This window comes from Pelophylax lessonae (genome assembly GCF_965119305.1).
Source record: "Pelophylax lessonae genome assembly, chromosome: 3".
In the NCBI taxonomy this organism is placed as follows: Eukaryota; Metazoa; Chordata; class Amphibia; order Anura; family Ranidae; genus Pelophylax; species Pelophylax lessonae.
In genome coordinates, this window is record NC_138770.1 from 679,859,366 (window position 1) to 679,879,984 (window position 20,619).

Sequence of the window (20,619 nt, forward strand, 5' to 3'; positions counted from 1 at the left end):
ATTAATCCCAAAAGAATCAATTACCAGTTCCCCTTATACCAAACATAGACCCAGGATTGGAGAATGTATCTCTCCCAAGTCTCTACAAAGTCTCCAGGATCCATACCAGGATTTACTAATCCCAAAAGACAAAATTACTAGTTTCCTTTAAACCAAACATAGACCCAAGATTGGAGAATGTATCCCTCAAAGTCTCTACAAAGCCTCAGACTCAAGGGCCCATTTCAGGACTGACTGATCCCAAAAGAATCAGTGACCAGTTCTCTTTATACCAAACATAGACCCAGGATTGGGGAATATATCCCTCAAAGTCTCTACAAAGCCTCAGACTCCAGGGCTCATTTCAAGACTGACTGATCCCAAAAGAATCAATGACCAGTTCCCTTTATACCAAACATAGACCCACAATTTAAGAATGTATCCCTTCAAAGTTTCTACAAAGGCTCCAGGACCCATTCCAGGATGGACTAATCCCAAGAGTATCAATGACCAGTTCCCTTTATACCAAACATAGACACAGGATTGAAGAATGAATCCCTCCCAAGTCTCTACAAAGCCTCCGGGCTCCAGGATCCATATCCAGGATTTACTAATCCCAAAAGACTGAATGACCATTTCCCTTTATACCATAGACCCAGGATTGGAGGATGTATCCCTCCAACTTCAAAGTCTCTAGAAAGCCTCAGACTCCAGGGCCCAATTCAGGACTGACTGATCCCAAGAGAATCAATGACCAGTTCCCTTTATACCAAACATAGACCCAGGATTGGAGAATGAATCCCTCCCAAGTCTCTACAAAGCCTCTGGGCTCCAGGATCCATACCAGGACTTACTAATTCCAAAAGACTGAATGACCAGTTTCCTTTATACCAAACATACACCCTGTTGACCCTCAACCTGTATGGATGAGAACCCAGGGTGCCATTTACCCTTCTTAACTCACCAGCGTAGAAAGTTGCTGGGGACCAAATAAAACCCTGTAGTGGGCCAGATATGGCCCTCAGGCCATAGTTTGGAGACCTCAATCTAAAATGTGAATTTTCCGCACATTAGGGAGGAGAATAGCTCGCTCCATAACCCCAGTAATAATTTTGTAGGGGTTTTAACCATTCACTGCTCTACCAACTTCAACTATACAAAAATAAATGTGTTGACTACATACACTTTTAAGTGCACAAAGTGGTAATTACAAGGTTAGATCATTTATTAACAAATGCAGTTGCATTTAATATATTATATCCATTCCAAAATGACTCATATGCCTCTGGTCTTCTATGCAAGTGACGGAGAGCCACGGGGAGGTGGAGATAAAGCTGGATCTGAATTGCAGCCACTGTGAGATGGACGAATGTTACATCAATCCAGAGTCTCAGGAGCTGATGTGTCACTGTGAGCTGGGGAGGGTCCTGGCTGAGGATGGAGTGACCTGTATAGGTAAGATGGTCCACTGTTTGTTGTAGAGCATATAGTTTTCATCATTGCTGTGACGAAGGACATTCTAGGAGCAGTGTGAGAAACTCTAGTCTATATTGCTTAATTGAGGGCATCTTGCTTCCTTCCTTGCGCTCATTTTATAGTAGATTTATAGTAGAGTAGGGTTACCAGTACATGGTGTCCACAGAAACGTTTGATGGCCTGTCTCAGCTCCATGAAAAGGATCTTTGAGGTCCTCATTGGCTAAAGGAAGGTTGTTGAGATCAAAGGAAGGTATACTGCCATGTAATTGCTGAGCAATGTTATGTTTCCAAAATGATTGGCTCAGGCTCAAGAACATATGAGTCCTTTTTTAAACAACCAAAAAGTGCAGTGCTTTGTGATGTTAATCATCACTTCCTGGAAATATCTGCAGGGTAACAAACCTCCCAAAATCATGAAGTGCAAAGAAAAAGTGCAATAAATAAAATTGCAAAGTAAATATCACATAATAAAATTTACCAAGTGTCAAGATAAATAGTTACAGAGTCCATAGAGGAATATGAGCGGTTGAGCACCGATCCTCTAAAAATAGTAGGAAAGTTAAAAAAGTAGGGAAATCCTTTAAGACCAGAGTTAGCAGTTAGGAAAAGTGGGGAAACTTCAAAGTCCCAGAATTTATGTGCACCACATCACCCGGGTGAGACAAGCGGGAGCTAACCAGAGCAAATTGACCACTAATATATAGTGGTCAAAAGCGCTTCAAGTTATTCCCGGGGGCTCTCATATCCCCATAACTCTTCTCCAGGCCAGGGGCTGACTGGCAACTTTTGGCCCAGGGGGCAAGTACAAACCAGAGGCCCATGGTGCAGCGACTCGGCCCCCCTCCCACTCTCCTTCTTCCCGTCCTACTCCTGACCCCCATTCCAGGCTGAAGTTCTGCTCCAGGTACTCTCTACTGATCTACTGATCAAATCCAGGTTCCCCACCTGGCCAGCAGGAGGCAGTTGGGGGTAGCTGGGACAGCTTGCTCAGGGCTGGCTGAGGGAGGAGAGTCTCCAGTTGGGCATGGAACTGGCCTCTTCTCAGACACAGTTTGTCCATGCTGGGGGCGGGGGGGGGGGCTGTGCTTTTTCCCTGTCTTCACTCAGCGGTGGGGACTTTTTACTTCTCTTCACCAGGAATCCTTTAGGCATGTCTGTGGCAGAAGCAGTGAAGCCCGCCCCTGTTTTGACCCAAACTGTTAGACAGGTTAATTTGGTTGGTAAGCAAACTGGCTGGCAGATTGAACTGGGAATTTTACCTTTGTTTGTTTCATGTGTGCAGCCCTTCCATGTGTTCTTTGCCATGAAGGCCAGTAATAGGTGGGGGCAGTGGCCATTTTCTTTGTTGCTAATGTGTACTGGTGAGTGGACATACTGGATGCCTTTGCTGTAATACTATCAGCTGGGCTTCCATTATGCCCCCAATTACCTTTCAGAGGAGGGATGGGCCACCTCCAGGCTCACCTGCCCCCTATCTATCCATTCGCTTGCATGTGCTTCCACTGTGAAGGCTCTTATAAATTCATTAGAGTAGGACTGCAGGTAATACAGGGAGCCGTGGAGTGGCCCTGCAGCTTTCACATGCGTTTGCAAATGTGTGTTAACTATACCCCTGTTTTGACGCAAACTGTTAGACAGGTTAATTTGGTTGGTAAGCAAACTGGCTGGCAGATTGAACTGGGAATTTTACCTTTGTTTGTTTCATACAAACCAGAGGCCCCCCTCCCACTCTCCTTCTTCCCGTCCTACTCCTGACCCCCATTCCAGGCTGAAGTTCTGCTCTAGGTACTCTCTACTGATCAAATCCAGGTTCCCCACCTGGCCAGCAGGAGGCAGTTGGGGGTAGCTGGGACAGCTTGCTCAGGGCTGGCTGAGGGAGGAGAGTCTCCAGTTGGGCATGGAACTGGCCTCTTCTCAGACACAGTTCGTCCATGCTGGGGGGGGCTGTGCTTTTTCCCTGTCTTCACTCAGCGGTGGGGACTTTTTACTTCTCTTCACCAGGAATCCTTTAGGCATGTCTGTGGCAGAAGCAGTGCAGCCCGCCCTGGGCCAGTCCAGTTGCCCCCCTGCCCCCTGGGCCAGTCCTCCCCTGCTCCAGACCCTCTGTTGAGCCTAGAAGATCTTCATAAAAACAAATAAATTGATTTACCCTATGCACTTATAGACGTATGAGGATAACAACGCTATCATACGTGACGTCATCAGGTCCTGAGCCCCTGATGATGTAATTTGTGACAAAACGCGTAGGACAGAGCCGGGACACACGCTAAACCACCCATTGGTGATCTAGCAGCCGCCGTCTTGGAACTCGACAGATGGATGGCCTTTGTGAATATTGATAGCGTTTGTTATCCTCATAAGTCTGTAAGTGCATTGGTTAATATAATTTGTTTGTTTTTACGTGGATCGTCACTATGAAGAGTATTTTTTCTTTCTATTGTGGTATGATGCTCAGTTTTTATCTATAACCACATGTATGAGCTGGCGTTCCTGGAGGTGATGCTTTCAGGAGATAACCTGTCGGGAGGTTCTATGCTCAACAGAGGATCTGGAGAAGAATTATAGGGATGTTGGAGCCCCTGGGTTGAAATTTAACTGCATTTAACCACTATATATTAGCAGTTCCTTTGCTCTGGTGAGCTCCAGCTTGTCTCACCGGCGTGGTGCACATAAGCCCTGGAATTAGAATACACTTTTCCTAACCACTCACTCTGGTCTGAGAGGATTGCCACATTTTTGGGACTTTCCCACTTTTTTTTTTTTTAAGTTTTGAGGATCGGTGCTCAACCACTTATGCACTTGTTACATTTTAATATGTGATATTCACTTTATTTTATTGCACATATTTTCTTTGCACTTTATGATTTTGGGAGGTTTGTTACCCAGCAGATATTTCTGTACACAAAGGAAGTGATGATTGACATCTACACCTAGCACTGCACTTTTTGGCTGTTTAATTGTAGTTATACTTCATGGGAAGGCATTGTAGTTGCTTTTTGTTTTATTTTGGCCATAGTGCAAAATTATCTTCTTTTATTTATATTTATATATATATATATATATATACAGTGCCTTGCGAAAGTATTTGGCCCCCTTGAACTTTGCGACCTTTTGCCACATTTCAGGCTTCAAACATAAAGATATAAAACTGTAATTTTTTGTGAAAAATCAACAAGTGGGACACAATCATGAAGTGGAACCAAATTTACTGGATATTTCAAACTTTGTTAACAAATAAAAAACTGAAAAATTGGGCGTGCAAAATTATTCAGCCCCTTTACTTTCAGTGCAGCAAACTCTCTCCAGAAGTTCAGTGAGGATCTCTGAATGATCCAATGTTGACCTATATGACTAATGATGATAAATAGAATCCACCTGTGTGTAATCAAGTCTCTGTATAAATGCACCTGCACTGTGATAGTCTCAGAGGTCCATTTAAAGCGCAGAGAGCATCATGAAGAACAAGGAACACACCAGGCAGGTCCGAGATACTGTTGTGGAGAAGTTTAAAGCCGGATTTGGATACAAAAAGATTTCCCAAGCTTTAAACATCCCAAGGAGCACTGTGCAAGCGATAATATTGAAATGGAAGGAGTATCAGACCACTGCAAATCTACGAAGACCTGGCCGTCCCTCTAAACTTTCAGCTCATACAAGGAGAAGACTGATCAGAGATGCAGCCAAGAGGCCCATGATCACTCTGGATGAACTGCAGAGATCTACAGCTGAGGTGGGAGACTCTGTCCATAGGACAACAATCAGTCGTATACTGCACAAATCTGCCCTTTATGGAAGAGTGGCAAGAAGAAAGCCATTTCTTAAAGATATCCAATAAAAGTGTCGTTTAAAGTTTGCCACAAGCCACCTGGGAGACACCAAACATGTGGAAGAAGGTGCTCTGGTCAGATGAAACCAAAATCAAACTTTTTGGCAACAATGCAAAACGTTATGTTTGGTGTAAAAGCAACACAGCTCATCACCCTGAACACACCATCCCCACTGTCAAACATGGTGGTGGCAGCATCATGGTTTGGGCCTGCTTTTCTTCAGCAGGGACAGGGAAGATGGTTAAAATTGATGGGAAGATGGATGGAGCCAAATACAGGACCATTCTGGAAGAAAACCTGATGGAGTCTGCAAAAGACCTGAGACTGGGACGGAGATTTGTCTTCCAACAAGACAATGATCCAAAACATAAAGCAAAATCTACAATGGAATGGTTCACAAATAAACATATCCAGGTGTTAGAATGGCCAAGTCAAAGTCCAGACCTGAATCCAATCGAGAATCTGTGGAAAGAACTGAAAACTGCTGTTCACAAACGCTCTCCATCCAACCTCACTGAGCTCGAGCTGTTTTGCAAGGAGGAATGGGCAAAAATTTCAGTCTCTCGATGTGCAAAACTGATAGAGACATACCCCAAGTGACTTACAGCTGTAATCGCAGCAAAAGGTGGCGCTACAAAGTATTAACTTAAGGGGGCTGAATAATTTGGCACGCCCAATTTTTCAGTTTTTTATTTGGTAAAAAAGTTTGAAATATCCAATAAATTTCGTTCCACTTCATGATTGTGTCCCACTTGTTGTTGATTCTTCACAAAAAATTACAGTTTTATATCTTTATGTTTACAGCCTAAAATGTGGCAAAAGGTTGAAAGGTTCAAGGGGGCCGAATACGTTCGCAATGCACTGTGTATGTATATATATATATATATATATATATATATATATATATATATATATATATATATATATGAAGAGTTTTGCTTAGCAGATAACATTTGTTCTGCTCGGTTACCTCTGTAGAAAGTATTGTGCCCAATGGCTGGTGCTTTGCATAAAATATGCACCAATCAGCCATAACATTCTGACCATTGACAGGTAAAGTGAATGACATTGATTATCTCAAGACAATGGCACCTAAAAGTGGGTGGGATGTGTTAGGCAGCAAGTAAACATGTTGTCTCTGAAAAACAATAACTTATTTTCCGCGCTGTGATGTATATTTTGGTGAAAAAATAAATATAAACAATGTATAAAACCTGAAGCTGCTGCTCACTAGGTAAAATACCAGAAAAAACTAAAAGCATAAATAGACAGCGCTAACAGGTGACAAAATGTAAATGAATTATAAATATATATAAATGTGCTACAATAATTAATTGGTGCCCTAAAACATTGATGCTCTAAAAAATTGATTGGTACAACCAAAAAGTGTATATATAAACAATAATTATAATAAATACTAAAGTGCTAAGATTAAGTGTCCATAATATAACCATTAAAGTGCAAAGTGATTTGTTAAGGTGCAGTCCAAAAAAAAAATAATGCTTCTTCAACACAAAACTAAAGTGCCAAACAGGTGCTCGAATCCATAAAAGTGCCCAAGTGCTCTTCAGGAAAAAGGCCCCCAATGGGGATGCACTCACCAGATTTTGGGTAAAAATGAGCCTTGAACATGTATAATGTTCCTTGATCGGATCACAGGATCAATGCAGCTACCCTAGCATATGAGATATCCCTCAAACGGATGGATGGATGACATGCACCTCATAGACTGGCTCCTTAATAATTCGTCTCCTCTCTCTCTCCCATGTGTGTTTCAAATAAAAAGAGAGAAGCCGTACATAGTGAAGCCCGTAATATTTATTTAAACCAGAATGGTAAGAATAATACTCACAAAGTATCTTTAAAAAATCGGCAATGAACAGCATTAAACAGCCTAGCACAGTCAATCCTCCAATTTCCGTGTCGCTGCCGGCGTGCGTTCCACGGTGGTTAACAGGAAATGACGCTGCAAAAGCTCCGCTGCCCGGAAGTGCGTCGACGCGTTTCGCCCGCCTTAATGGGCGTTATCAAAGGTCTTTGATAACGCCCATTAAGGCGGGCGAAACGCGTCGACGCACTTCCGGGCAGCGGAGCTTTTGCAGCGTCATTTCCTGTTAACCACCGTGGAACGCACGCCGGCAGCGACACGGAAATTGGAGGATTGACTGTGCTAGGCTGTTTAATGCTGTTCATTGCCGATTTTTTAAAGATACTTTGTGAGTATTATTCTTACCATTCTGGTTTAAATAAATATTACGGGCTTCACTATGTACGGCTTCTCTCTTTTTATTTGAAACACACATGGGAGAGAGAGAGGAGACGAATTATTAAGGAGCCAGTCTATGAGGTGCATGTCATCCATCCATCCGTTTGAGGGATATCTCATATGCTAGGGTAGCTGCATTGATCCTGTGATCCGATCAAGGAACATTATACATGTTCAAGGCTCATTTTTACCCAAAATCTGGTGAGTGCATCCCCATTGGGGGCCTTTTTCCTGAAGAGCACTTGGGCACTTTTATGGATTCGAGCACCTGTTTGGCACTTTAGTTTTGTGTTGAAGAAGCATTATTTTTTTTTTGGACTGCACCTTAACAAATCACTTTGCACTTTAATGGTTATATTATGGACACTTAATCTTAGCACTTTAGTATTTATTATAATTATTGTTTATATATACACTTTTTGGTTGTACCAATCAATTTTTTAGAGCATCAATGTTTTAGGGCACCAATTAATTATTGTAGCACATTTATATATATTTATAATTCATTTACATTTTGTCACCTGTTAGCGCTGTCTATTTATGCTTTTAATGTTGTCTCTGAAGTTGGTGTGGTAAAAGCAGAAAAAATGGGCAAGCCTAAGGATTTGAGAAACTTTGACAAGGTCTAAATTGTAATGGCTGGACAACTGGGTGACAGTAACTCCAAAACCGCAGCTGTTGTGAGATGTTTCCGGTCTGCATTGGTCAGGACCGCCCAAAAATGGTCTAATGAAGGAAAACTGGCCAACCAGTCACAGGGTCATGGGCAGTTCAGGCTCATTGATGGAGGTGAGGAGGGAAGGTTCATTGATGGAGTTGAGGAGGGAAGGCTTATTGATGGAGGTGAAGAGGGAAGGCTCATTGATGGAGGTGGGGAGGGAAGGCTCATTGATGGAGGTGGGGAGGGAAGGCTCATTGATGGAGATGTGGGTGAGATGGCTCATTGATGAAGGTGGGAAGGCCCATTGATGAAGGTGGGGGAGGGAACACTCATTGATGGAGGTGTGGGGTGGGAAGGCTCATTGATGGAGGTGGAGGTGGGTAGAAAAAGCTCATTGATGGAGGTGGGGGTGGGAAGGCTCATTGATGGAAGTGGTCTAATGAAGGAAAACTGGCCAACCAGTGACAGGGTCATGGGCAGTTCAGGCTCATTGATGGAGGTGAAGAGGGAAGGCCCATTGATGGAGATGGGGGTGGGAAGGCTCATTGATGAAGGTGGGAAGGCTCATTGATAAAGGTGGGGGAGGGAACACTCATTGATGGAGGTGTGGGGGTGGGAAGGCTCATTGATGGAGGTGGAGGTGGGTAGAAAAAGCTCATTGATGGAGGTGGGGGGTGGAAAGACTCATTGATGGAGGTGGGGGTGGGTAGGAAAGGCTTATTGATGGAGGTGGGGGGGGGGGCTCATTGATGGAAGTGGCCAACCAGTGACAGGGTCATGGGCAGCTAAGGCTCATTGATGGAGGTGGGGGGGGCTCATTGATGGAGGTGGAGGTGGGAAGGCTCATTGATGGAGATGGGGGTGGGATGGCTCATTGATAAAGGTGGGAAGGCTCATTGATGAAGGTGGGGGAGGGAATGCTCATTGATGGAGGTGTGGGAAGGCGCATTTATGGATGTGGAGGTGGGTAGGAAAGGCTCATTGATGCAGGTGGGGGGGTGGGAAGGCTCAATGATTGAGGTGGGGGTGGGAAGGCTCATTGATGGAGGTGAGGGTGGGTAGAAAAGGGTCATTGAAGGAGGTGGGGGGGTGGGAAGGCTCATTGATGGAGGTGGGGGTGGGAAGGCTCGTTGATGGGGGTGGGGAGGCTCATTGATGGTGGTGGGGAGGCTCATTGATGGAGGTGGGTAGGGAAGGCTCATTGATGGAGGTGGGGAAGGAAAGCTCATTGATGGAGGTGGGGAGAGAAGGCTCATTGATTGAGGTGGGTAGCGAAGGCTGGACTGTGTAGTCTGATCCAATAGAAGAGCTACTGGAGCTCAAATTCCTGAAAAAGTGAATGCTGAATCTGATAGAAACGTGTCAGAACACACAGAGCACCGCAGTTTGATGTGTATGGGGCTATGTAGACCGGTCAGGGTGTCCATGCTGACCCATGTCCACAGCGAAAAGTGCCTACAATGGGCACGTGAGCATCAGAACTGGACCAAGGAGCAATAGAAGAAGGTGGCCTGGTCTGATAAATTACATTTTCTTTTGGAACATGTGGATGGCCGGGTACATGTGGGTCACTTACCTGGGGAAGAGATGGCACCAGGATGCAGTATGGGAAGAAGGCAAGCCGTTGGAGGCATTGTGATGCTTTGGGCAACGTTCCCCTGGGAAACCATGGCTCTTGCCATTCATGTGGATGTTACTTTGGAGTCCATGCCTTGACAGGTCAGTGCTCTTTTGCTGGCAAAAGGGGAACTTACTCAATATTAGGTGGGTGGTCAAAATGTTATGGCTGATCGGTGTATGACCTGGACCTAAGCTCAGGACAGTATATATGGCTCTGCTCACGATATTGTCTACTTTCGGTGTCCATTGTAAACATTGGCCTTTTCCCGCTGCCCATTTAATAATCAATTCAGCCTTGAGAATTTGTCCACAGCCTCCATTGCTTTATTCACCGGGTTCTGTTTTTTTCAGATGACCAAATTCAGTCAGCCCAGGAGACGCACCTTCCCCTTTCTCTGATATTGTCCATCGTGACCTCAGGCCTTGTGGCTGCCCTTATCTTGGCTTTCTCAGGTATAATGATTGGTGAGTCACTACTATTTAAATAACCTTTCCTCTACAGAGCTGCACAAATAAAAAAAAAAAAAAAAATTAAAATGGAGTTTTTACCCATTTAGTTTAGAAAGGTTCTCCTTCCATATAAGGTCTAATGGCTGGTAAACGTCTGACTCTTTTTTAATTAATTTGTGCTAATATAGATACATAGACCATGGATACCAAAGAATTGGGATGTCTCAGTACAACTAATCTCAGATAAGATTTTAGACAAAATCAATGTTATTCATGAGCATGGCCGCTGATAAGGCATTACAGCCAGCTCTCCTGTATAGGGCCTGGGCCCCATCAGTTCAAAAGGGGGGCCCGGGCACCTGCTGAGAGGGGCTGTACTGCCTTGTGACTATTGTGGATCCCCTTGCAGCACTGCCAGCTCTCTCCCTCCAGCTGCGCTGCAGAGGGATCAGTTCTAGCATCTGCCCTTTTCACCCCCTGTCTGGGCTCCCCCTTCCCCGCAGTGCTGCCGATTTCCCACCTCTCCCGCCGGCAGCTTCTGCCGGCACATTAGGATAATTTCAGGATGGAGAGCAGGGGAAGGGCCGGTAAATATGTCTTGCTTTCCAGAATGAACATAGTGATTGGTACCAGTTGTTTTTGTGTCCATTCATAACTGAAGCATAGCAAACTGAAGCATATGCTTCAGTTTGTTAATGAACAGGAAGCCTCTCAGCACGGAAACTTCTTATTCATTCACTGTCCAGTGCAGCTGAGGCTGCAGAGAAAAGGACTAGGGAACCTCTTCCCCTAGTTTCTTATTCTGTCCCAAAAGCAGTGGTGGCCCGTCCATTGGGGGCGCCCCCCCTATCCATGGGTCCGGCCCCCTAATCTACATGCAGGGCGCCATACACATGGATTCCAATGGTTTTTATGTTTTAAGCACGTGATTAGAGCCAGAGGCTCTAAGAGGCTTCAAAAAAAGGGAGGGCTCGGGGCGCAGAGCACTGCGCCCTGAGCCCACCCAATTGTGTGACAATAGCATGAATAGACAATAGAATGAATATTCGCTATTGTCACACAGATTCTCCTCCTGGCCAATCAGGAAGCGGGTCCTGAGACCCGTTTCCCGATTGGCCAAAAGGAGAAGCCATGCCATTGGCCATGGAGGAGGAGAAGGGAGGAGACGCAGGAGACTGAGGGGAAAGAAGGAACTGCCGCCGCTGCTGCTGCCTGCCCTCCCTCCACATGTCCAGGCAGGGTGAGTGAGCCAACGACCGAAGAGGGTGGGTGGGTATGTTGTGCGGGCTGGTGTGGTCCGGGCGGGGTATGGTGTGGTCCGTCTGTCACCCCCCCCTGGCCCATGGAGCACCAGCCGCCACTGCCCAAAAGTGAGACATCTGGGGGTCTGTTTAGATCAGGGATCTCCAAACTACGACCCTCCAGCTATTGCGGAACTACAGGTCCCATGAGGTATTGTAAAACTCTGCCATTCACAGACATGACTAGGCATGATGGGAATTGTAGTTCCTGAACAACTGGAGGGCCGTAGTTTTAGACCCCTGATTTTTTCACCAAAGCCCCCCAACAAGGCAGTAGAAAATATGAATAAATAAATAAAATTAAAAAAATGTAAAAAAAAAATTCTAAAAAAAAATAATGTTGAATAAATGAAGGGCTCGTTTACGTGTGCTTTGCTCTCTGAAGAGCAGTCAGCATTTGGATCGCTCTTCAGAAAACATTTGACAGGCGATGAGGAGGCATATTGCCAGCTTTAACCACACACTAATGCCACCTCACCGCCTGCTTTAACCCCGAACTAACACAATGCAACTGGGGCACTTGACTGAGCAGCGCTATTCACTTGACTGGGTCTTGTTCACAGGGCCGGGACAAGGGGTGGACAGGAGGGGAGGCTGCCCTGGGCGCAATGTTTTATTGCAGGGATGGGGGTGCCCTGGCCCTAACTCTTAAAGGAAAGGGGGAGGGGCTCAGTTGGGCATCTTTGCCCTGGGCACTGGATGACCTTTTCCCGGCACTGCTTGTTCAACAAGGGTATCACTTCTGCAATGGCTACAAAGCATAGCATTGCAGCTGTGGCACCTTAGCAAAAATATATTTTGATATTTTTGGTGGGTGTCTCCTTTCAGGTAGGTTGTATGGGGCCCTGTGATTTCTAACAGAGGCCCTGAGAAACTCCGATTTTTTTAGCCCATAAGGTTATGATTAATCCCGTAGACGTTCATCTCTTGAATCATTCATGCCTATGGACATCTTAATTGGAAGGAGAATTTCTGGAGAACCTTTTTGCTCCATGTCAGTCAGTCCATTATCAGTGACAGAACCAAAGTTCTCTCTACAGTTTACCGCAGGAAACACCAGGAGCTCCAGGCTATACAGATGGAACTACAGAGCCCAGACTACAAACTCAGCAAAGTGAGAACGTCCACCATAATGACCGACTACAACCCCAACTACTGCTTTGCCGGCAAGATCACCTCCATCGGAGACCTGAAAGAGGTGCCCAGGAAACACATCTCCCTCATCAGGTGAGATTAAGGCGGCGGCCTGAAAGCGAGACATCAGTTGACTCTATAACGCATTATAGTTGCATTGCAGTTATGAATATGGTTATATTATATTGGTATATTATACTTACAGTATCTCACAAAAGTGAGTACACCCCTCACATTTTTCTAAATATTTTATTCTATCTTTTCATGTGACAACACTGAAGAAATGACACTTTGCTACAATGTAAAGTAGTGAGTGTACAGCTTGTATAACAGTGTAAATTTGCTGTCCCCTCAAAATAACTCCACACACAGCCATTAATGTCTATACCACTGGCAACAAAAATGAGTACACCCCTAAGTCAAAATGTCCAAATTGGGCCCAAAGTGTCAATATTTTGTGTGGCCTCCATTATTTTCCAGCACTGCCTTAACCCTCTTGGGCATGGAGTTCACCAGAGCTTCACAGGTTGCCACTGGAGTCCTCTTCCCCTCCTCCATGATGACATCACAGAGCTGGTGGATGTTAGAGACCTTGCGCTCCTCCACCTTCAGTTTGAGGATGCCCCACAGATGCTCAATAGGGTTTAGGTCTGGAGACATGCTTGGCCAGTCCTACACCATTACCCTCAGCTTCTTTAGCAAGGCAGTGGTCATCTTGGAGGTGTTTGGGGTCGTTATCATGTTGGAATATTGCCCTGTGGCCCAGTCTCTGAAGGGAAGGGATCATGCTCTGCTTCAGTATGTCACAGTACATGTTGGCATTCATGGTTCCCTCAATGAACTGTAGCCCCCCAGTGCCAGCAGCACTCATGCAGCCCCAGACCATGACACTCCCACCACCATGCTTGACTGTAGGTAAGACACACTTGTCTTTGTACTCCTCACCTGGTTGCCCCCACACACGCCTGACACCATCTGAACCAAATAAGTTTATCTTGGTCTCATCAGACCACAGGAGATGGTTCCAGTAATCCATGTCCTTAGTCTGCTTGTCTTCAGCAAACTGTTTGTGGGCTTTCTTGTGCATCATCTTTAGAAGAGGCTTCCTTCTGGGATGACAGCCATGCAGACCAATTTGATGCAGTGTGCGGCGTATGGTCTGAGCACTGACAGGCTGACCCCCCATCTCTTCAACATCTGCAGCAATGCTGGCAGCACTCATACATCTATTTCCCAAAGACAACCTCTGGATATGACGCTGAGCACGTGCACTCAACTTCTTTGGTTGGCCATGGCGAGGCCTGTTCTGAGTGGAACCTTTCCTGTTAAACTGCTGTATGGTCTTGGCCAACGTGCTGCAGCTCAGTTTCAGGGTCTTGGCAATCTTCTTATAGCCTAAGTCATCTTTATGTGAGGCAACAATTCTTTTTTTCAGATCCTCAGAGATTTCTTTGCCATGAGGTGCCATGTTGAACTTCCAGTGACCAGTATGAGAGAGTGAGAGCGATAACACCAAATGCAACACACCTGCTCCCCATTCACACCTGAGACCTTGTAACACTAATGAGTCACATGACACCGAGGAGGGAAAATGGCTAATTGGGCCCAATTTGGACATTTTTACTTAGGGGTGTACTCACTTTTATTGCCAGCGGTTTAGACATTAATGGCTGTGTGTTGAGTTATTTTGAGGGGACAGCAAATTTACACTGTTATACAAGCTGTACACTCACTACTTTACATTGTAGCAAAGTGTCATTTCTTCAGTGTTGTCACATGAAAAGATAGAATAAAATATTTACAAAAATGTGAGGAGTGTACTCACTTTTGTTAGATACTGTATAAAGCAGACAGTTATATTGAAGTTATTAGAGTTTTATTTCCTTTTGAACTCTAAATCAGAATTATAAAGGACTTTGGGCCCCCCACGGTGGTAGAACGCCAGGTCCTGGTCGCAAGTGCGACCGTTCCGACCCCAGTAGCTCGGCCACTGGTGTCAGTAGATTTTTATTTTTGTTATTTTATTCATTTTTTAATTATTTTTTACCATTTCATTTTTGTTTTACAATTTTATTCTTTATCATTTTTTAGGAGCCCATTTAACCCCTCGATCGCCTTAGATCTTAACCCTTTCCCAGCCAGTGTCATTAGTACAGTGACAGTGTATATTATTATCACAGATCACTGTATTAGTGTCACTGGTGATGTTAGTGGCAGTTAGTCAGTTCTCCCCACAGCGTCATTTAGTGTCAGATTGTACGCCGCACTATCTCAGTCCTGTTATAACTTACTAATCACCGCCATTAGTAGTATAAAAAAAAAAAATTCCAGTGTATATCCCATAGCTTGTAGACGTTATAACTTTCACACAAACCAATCAATATACACTTATTGGGATTTTTGTTTTAACAAAAACATGTAGCAGAATACATTTTGGCCTAAATTTATGAAGAACCTGGATTTATAAGAAAAAATGTGAATGTGTTTTATAGTAGAAAGTAAAAAAAATTGTTTTTTTTTTTCAAAATGTTTGGTCTATTTTTATATATATATATATATATATTGAAAAAAAAACCCCAGTTGTGATCAAATACCACCAAAAGAAAGCTCTATTTGTGTGAAGAAATTATATAGATTTCCTTTGGGTACATGACCGCGCCATTACCAGTTAAAGTAGCGCATTGCTGAATAGCAAAAAATGCCCTGGTCGTCAAGGGGGTAAAACCAGGGCCAGGACAAGGGGTGGGCAGGAGGGACGACTGTCCTAGGCACTGTGGTATCATGTGAGGTGGTGGGCGCCACAAGGAGAATGGATGAAGGGAATTTGTGTTGGAAGGGGGAATTTGGGGTGGCGGCAGGGGGTAAGTCTTGTTCTAGGAGGAGAAATTTGAGAGGGGGGGGTGCTAAGAGTGGTGATTTGGGTTGGGGGGGAAGGCGATTAGTGCTAGGAGGGGTGATTTTGGGGCTATTTGTGCTGGGAGGGGGAAATTTGAAGTGGGGGAAAAAGATGTGTACTAGGAGGGGAAATTTTAGGGGTAGAATATTTGTGATAGAAGGAGATTGGATGAAGGGAAGCGGCACAAGGAGATTGGATGAAGGAAATTTGTGTTGGAAGGGGGAATTGGGGTGGCGGCAGGGGGTAATTCTTGTTCTAGGAGGAGAAATGTGGGGGGGGGGTGCTAAGAATAGTGATTTGGGTTGCGGGGAAGAAGATTAGTGCTAGGAGGGGTGATTTTGGGACTATTTGTGCTGGGGGGGGGATTTGAAGTGGGGGAAGAAGATGTGTACTAGGAGGGGGAATTTTAGGGGTAGAGGATTTGTGCTAGAAGGGGTGATTCATTTTTTTTTTGGGGGGGGGGCATTTGAGCTGGGGGAATCTGGGGGATGGGGGGGCAAAGTTTTGTTCTGAGAGTGGGGATTTTAGCAGGGGGGTGGATTTTTACTGGAATGAGGGGGGATTTATGCCTAGGGGTAATAATGCGGATTAGTGCTCAGTGTTTTTTTTGTGGGGGGATTTTACTGATGCCTAATGCTCATACATCGGGGGGGGGGGGGGTCAGTTTGGCATGTTCGCCCTGGGCTCTAGATTACCTGTAACCCTTACCATTACAAGGTAATTTTCCCCTCCCAGCTAAAATTGCCCCCAAATCACCCCTCCTAGCACTAATCTCCCCCCCCCCCCAACCCAAATCACCACTCTCAGCGCCAAGAATTACCCCTTGCCCCCCCCCCCCCCATATTCCACCTTCCAACCTGGGTAAAACCTTCCAGAGCTCAAGATTGAATTCTTATGGTCAACTTTTGCCATGACCAGCTCCTCCCAGTAAGACCTTTGCTATATTAGTTGGGATAAGTCCCTTATCGGAAAACTCCACTCATCTAAATGAGATCTAATAACAAATGAAACCAAATTAAAGGTCATTTATACAAAGTGATAACCGGATGGAATTCACTTCCAACCGATTGTCAAAAAACGTTTCCCTTGATGGATTTATCCATTAGGCACGGAAAATAATAGGGCGAGAAGAGACATTAACTGCCGTGAACCGCCGGACTTCAAGTGCCAGAGCTCATTGCCTCTATGAACTGAAGATTAAGTACAATTCTCCATTTTCAGATTGAGAGGAGCTCCATTCTGTGACTCTTCCTTCTGTTCCTTGTTGTCTGTTATCATTAAATTTATGAGGTGTCAGAGGAAGACCTTGTAGCGGAGTCGGAATCAATTTGTCAGAGGTCTCGGAGTTCACTGAGATAGATGAGCTCCAGATCCGGTTGTCTCTCTGGCCTGGAGAACTTGCCGCAAGTTTTAATGATAACGACTTCTCGGGCAATGTCAGACATCTGTCACTCAACTTTTACAACAGACTTCGCACCTTAGGCTGCCGGGACAGTCTTCTCAGAAATAACTTCTATCACTTCCAATAAAATTCTTAGTTTTTTTTTTATGTGGTGGATTTATAGAAGATGTCACAAGTCCCCAATTTTGTTGAATTACTTGTAAAATGGAAACTCAGGACGGCAGACAGCTCCTTGGGGTGATGATGCTGAACTTAATCCGAACCTTGCTTTACAAGAAGATAATAAAATAAAACTTCTCCAACTAGTAAGAGACTCCTGTTAGTTTATAATGTTGTTACATTGTTGGCAAGGCTGAATAAAGACACCAGTCCATCCAATTCAACATGATGTAGATCAGAGTTTCTCAACCAAGGTACCATGGAATCCTAGGGTTCCTCCAGAGGATGCTAGGGGGTTCCTTGAGCAATGAGCAGTTTCTGCCTCTCTGATAAGTCCCCACTGACACCAATGCTATTTTAGCTATCTGTTAGGGGGTAATTCCTCCCAATGGCCACAAGTGTAAGGAGCATTCTGCTCCATAGTGTCCATCACACTAATGTATCATGGGTTGTATATATGGTAATCTTTAGCAGGGGTTGACTGAGACTGTAAAGTTATTTCAAGGGTTCAAGACCTTAAAGTGAACCTTTCGCCAGGATCTGGACATTCACACTTTGACTTTTGCAGGTTCTGTGGAGACCTTCATCTTCAAAGTTCACAGCAAAAACACTAAATGTGGTTCTCAAGGAGATGGCTAGATTAACAACTATAGATGGCAAGTGTTTCTTTTGCCTTTGGCAGCTCCGGTTCACTTAAGGCAAGGGGTCTCCAAACTTTCCCATATGAGGGCCATATTATGTATTTCACAAATATTCCTAGGCAAAAAAAAATCAGTTCTATAAATAAATGAAAACAATTTTAAATGAACAAATAAACAGGATCCAAGAAAGAACTTCACATCAGAAGTCCTTAATTCACATCAGAGTGACCTGTTCACATCAGAGTCCTCCCCTTAAATCTGATCCCCCCTTCAAACAGAGGTCCTCCCATAACATCAGAGCCAGAGGTCCTCCCATCACATCAGAGACCCCTCTCCACATCAAAGGTCTTCCCATCACATCAGAGGTCCACCCATCACATCAGAGACCTTTCCCCACATCAGAGGTCCATCCATCACATCAGAGACCTTTCCCCACATCAGAGGTCCATCCATCACATCAGAGACCTTTCCCCACATCAGAGGTCCTCCCATCACATCAGAGACCTTTCCCCACATCAGAGGTCCTCCCATCACATCAGAGACCTTTCCCCACATCAGAGGTCCTCCCATCACATCAGAGACCTTTCCCCACATCAGAGGTCCACCCATCACATCAGAGACCTTTCCCCACATCAGAGGTCCTCCCATCACATCAGAGACTTTTCCCCACATCAGAGGTCTTCCCATCACATCAGAGACCTTTCCCCACATCAGAGGTCCTCCCATCACATCAGAGACCTTTCCCCACATCAGAGGTCCACCCATCACATCAGAGACCTTTCCCCACATCAGAGGTCCTCCCATCACATCAGAGACCTTTCCCCACATCAGAGGTCCTCCCATCACATCAGAGACCTTTCCCCACATCAGAGGTCCTCCCATCACATCAGAGACCTTTCCCCACATCAGAGGTCCACCCATCACATCAGAGACCTTTCCCCACATCAGAGGTCCTCCCATCACATCAGAGACCTTTCCCCACATCAGAGGTCCTCCCATCACATCAGAGACTTTTCCCCACATCAGATGTCCACCCATCACATCAAAGACCCCTCTCCACATCAAAGGTCTTCCCATCACATCAGAGGTCCATCCATCACATCAGAGACCTTTCCCCACATCAGAGGTCCATCCATCACATCAGAGACCCCTCTCCACATCAGAGGTCCACCCATCACATCAGAGGTCCACCCATCACATCAGAGACCTTTCCCCACATCAGAGGTCCTCCCATCACATCAGAGACCTTTCCCCACATCAGAGGTCCTCCCATCACATCAGAGGTCCTCCCATCACATCAGAGACCCCTATCCACATCAGAGGTCCTCCCATCACATCAGAGACCCCTCTCTACATTTGAGCCCCCACTTCACATCAGAGCCTCCATCACATCAGAGTTTTCCCTTAATATCAGAGCCCCCCCCCCATTCACATCAGAGCCCTCCATCACAACTGATTCCCCCTTAACATCAGGGCTTCTCCTTCACATCAGAACCTCCCCTTCGCATCAGAGCCCCCCCCCCCCCATTCACATCAGAGCCCTTATTACATCAAATTCCCCCCTTTACTTCAGAGATCTTCCTTCACATCAGAGATCCCCCCATCACATTGAGGTCCCCCCCATCACATCATAGCCCCCTCTTCAGACCAGGGCTCCCCTTCCAATCAAAGGTCCCCCCATAACATCAGAGCCCCCTCTTCACATCAGGGCTCCCCTTCACATCAGAGCTCCCCTTTACATCAAAGGCCCCCCATCACATCAGAGCCCCCTCTTCACATCAAAGGTCCCTCCTTCCCCTCAGAGCCCTCTCTTTTCATCAGCGGCCCCCCCCCCCCATCATATCAGAGCCCACTGTTCACATTAAAGCCCCCTATTCATATTAGAGCTATCATCACTTTAGATTCCCCCCTTCATATCAGGGCTCCCCCTTCACATCAGAAATCCCCTTAACATCAGAGCCCCCATCACATCGGGTTCCCCCCTTTACATCATAGTCCCCCCTTCACCTCCTTAGCCCCTATAACATCAGGGTCCCCTTTCATATAAGTGCCTCATCTTCACATTTGAGTCCTCAGTCCTCCTATCCTATGGCAGCAGTATGGCACAAGATGAAGGGCAGGAGGTGTAGAAGGTCCTCTTCTGAATGCTGGGGTTGGTCCTGAATGCTGCACACCCTAGATCAGCACCATACATTCTTTGGTCAGGCCAGTAGCACTATAGCAATGAATGCCACTGTGTGTCCTGGATGTTCTGAGTCATTGGTTGTGAATGGAAACACATTATGCAAGTATGGTTCCAGTTGCTGTGGACCAGATAAAACAGTGCAATTTGAGCTTAGTACCATGCATTTTACAGGTAAATTATATAACATGTATACCTAAAACGTATTTCCATGTCTTTCACAGTCAATCGCTATGTATTCCCCTCCATTCAGCAGTGAGGCTCCCAGATAGAAATTGGGGTCCACTCAGAGAAACAACTATGTCCAGGGAATGTTCTTTAGTCTATTTCCTCTTCTGAATGAATGCTCTTTTAATATGAACATTAGTGAAATACTGCATTACTATAAGTCCATTAGATGGAGCTGATAGACATTGGAAATACGTAAACTTTGTAACTAGAGATACAGTGTAACAATTCTGGAAAATGCTAGAGGGAATTAGAAAATAAATAAACCATTTGTGCTATTTCCCTCTAGCATTCTTTAGAATTATTACCTTGTATCACTTATTACAAAGATGTACAGTATCTCACAAAAGTGAGTACACCCCTAACATTTTTGTAAATATTTTATTATATCTTCT

At 45.1% G+C, this 20,619-nt stretch overlaps 1 protein-coding gene across 2 annotated transcripts in view; it reads left to right on the forward strand.

The window, feature by feature from the left end:
• LOC309549185 (ALK tyrosine kinase receptor-like) overlaps positions 1–20,619 on the forward strand; it is a 1,241,121-nt gene that overhangs the window by 1,105,327 nt on the left and 115,175 nt on the right. For both annotated transcript variants that reach the window (XM_082249296.1, XM_082249297.1), the window contains 3 exons: positions 1,282–1,434; positions 10,183–10,296; positions 12,623–12,809. In XM_082249296.1, coding sequence (XP_082105422.1) covers positions 1,282–1,434; positions 10,183–10,296; positions 12,623–12,809 — 454 coding nt within the window. The remainder of the gene's footprint in view (positions 1–1,281; positions 1,435–10,182; positions 10,297–12,622; positions 12,810–20,619) is intronic.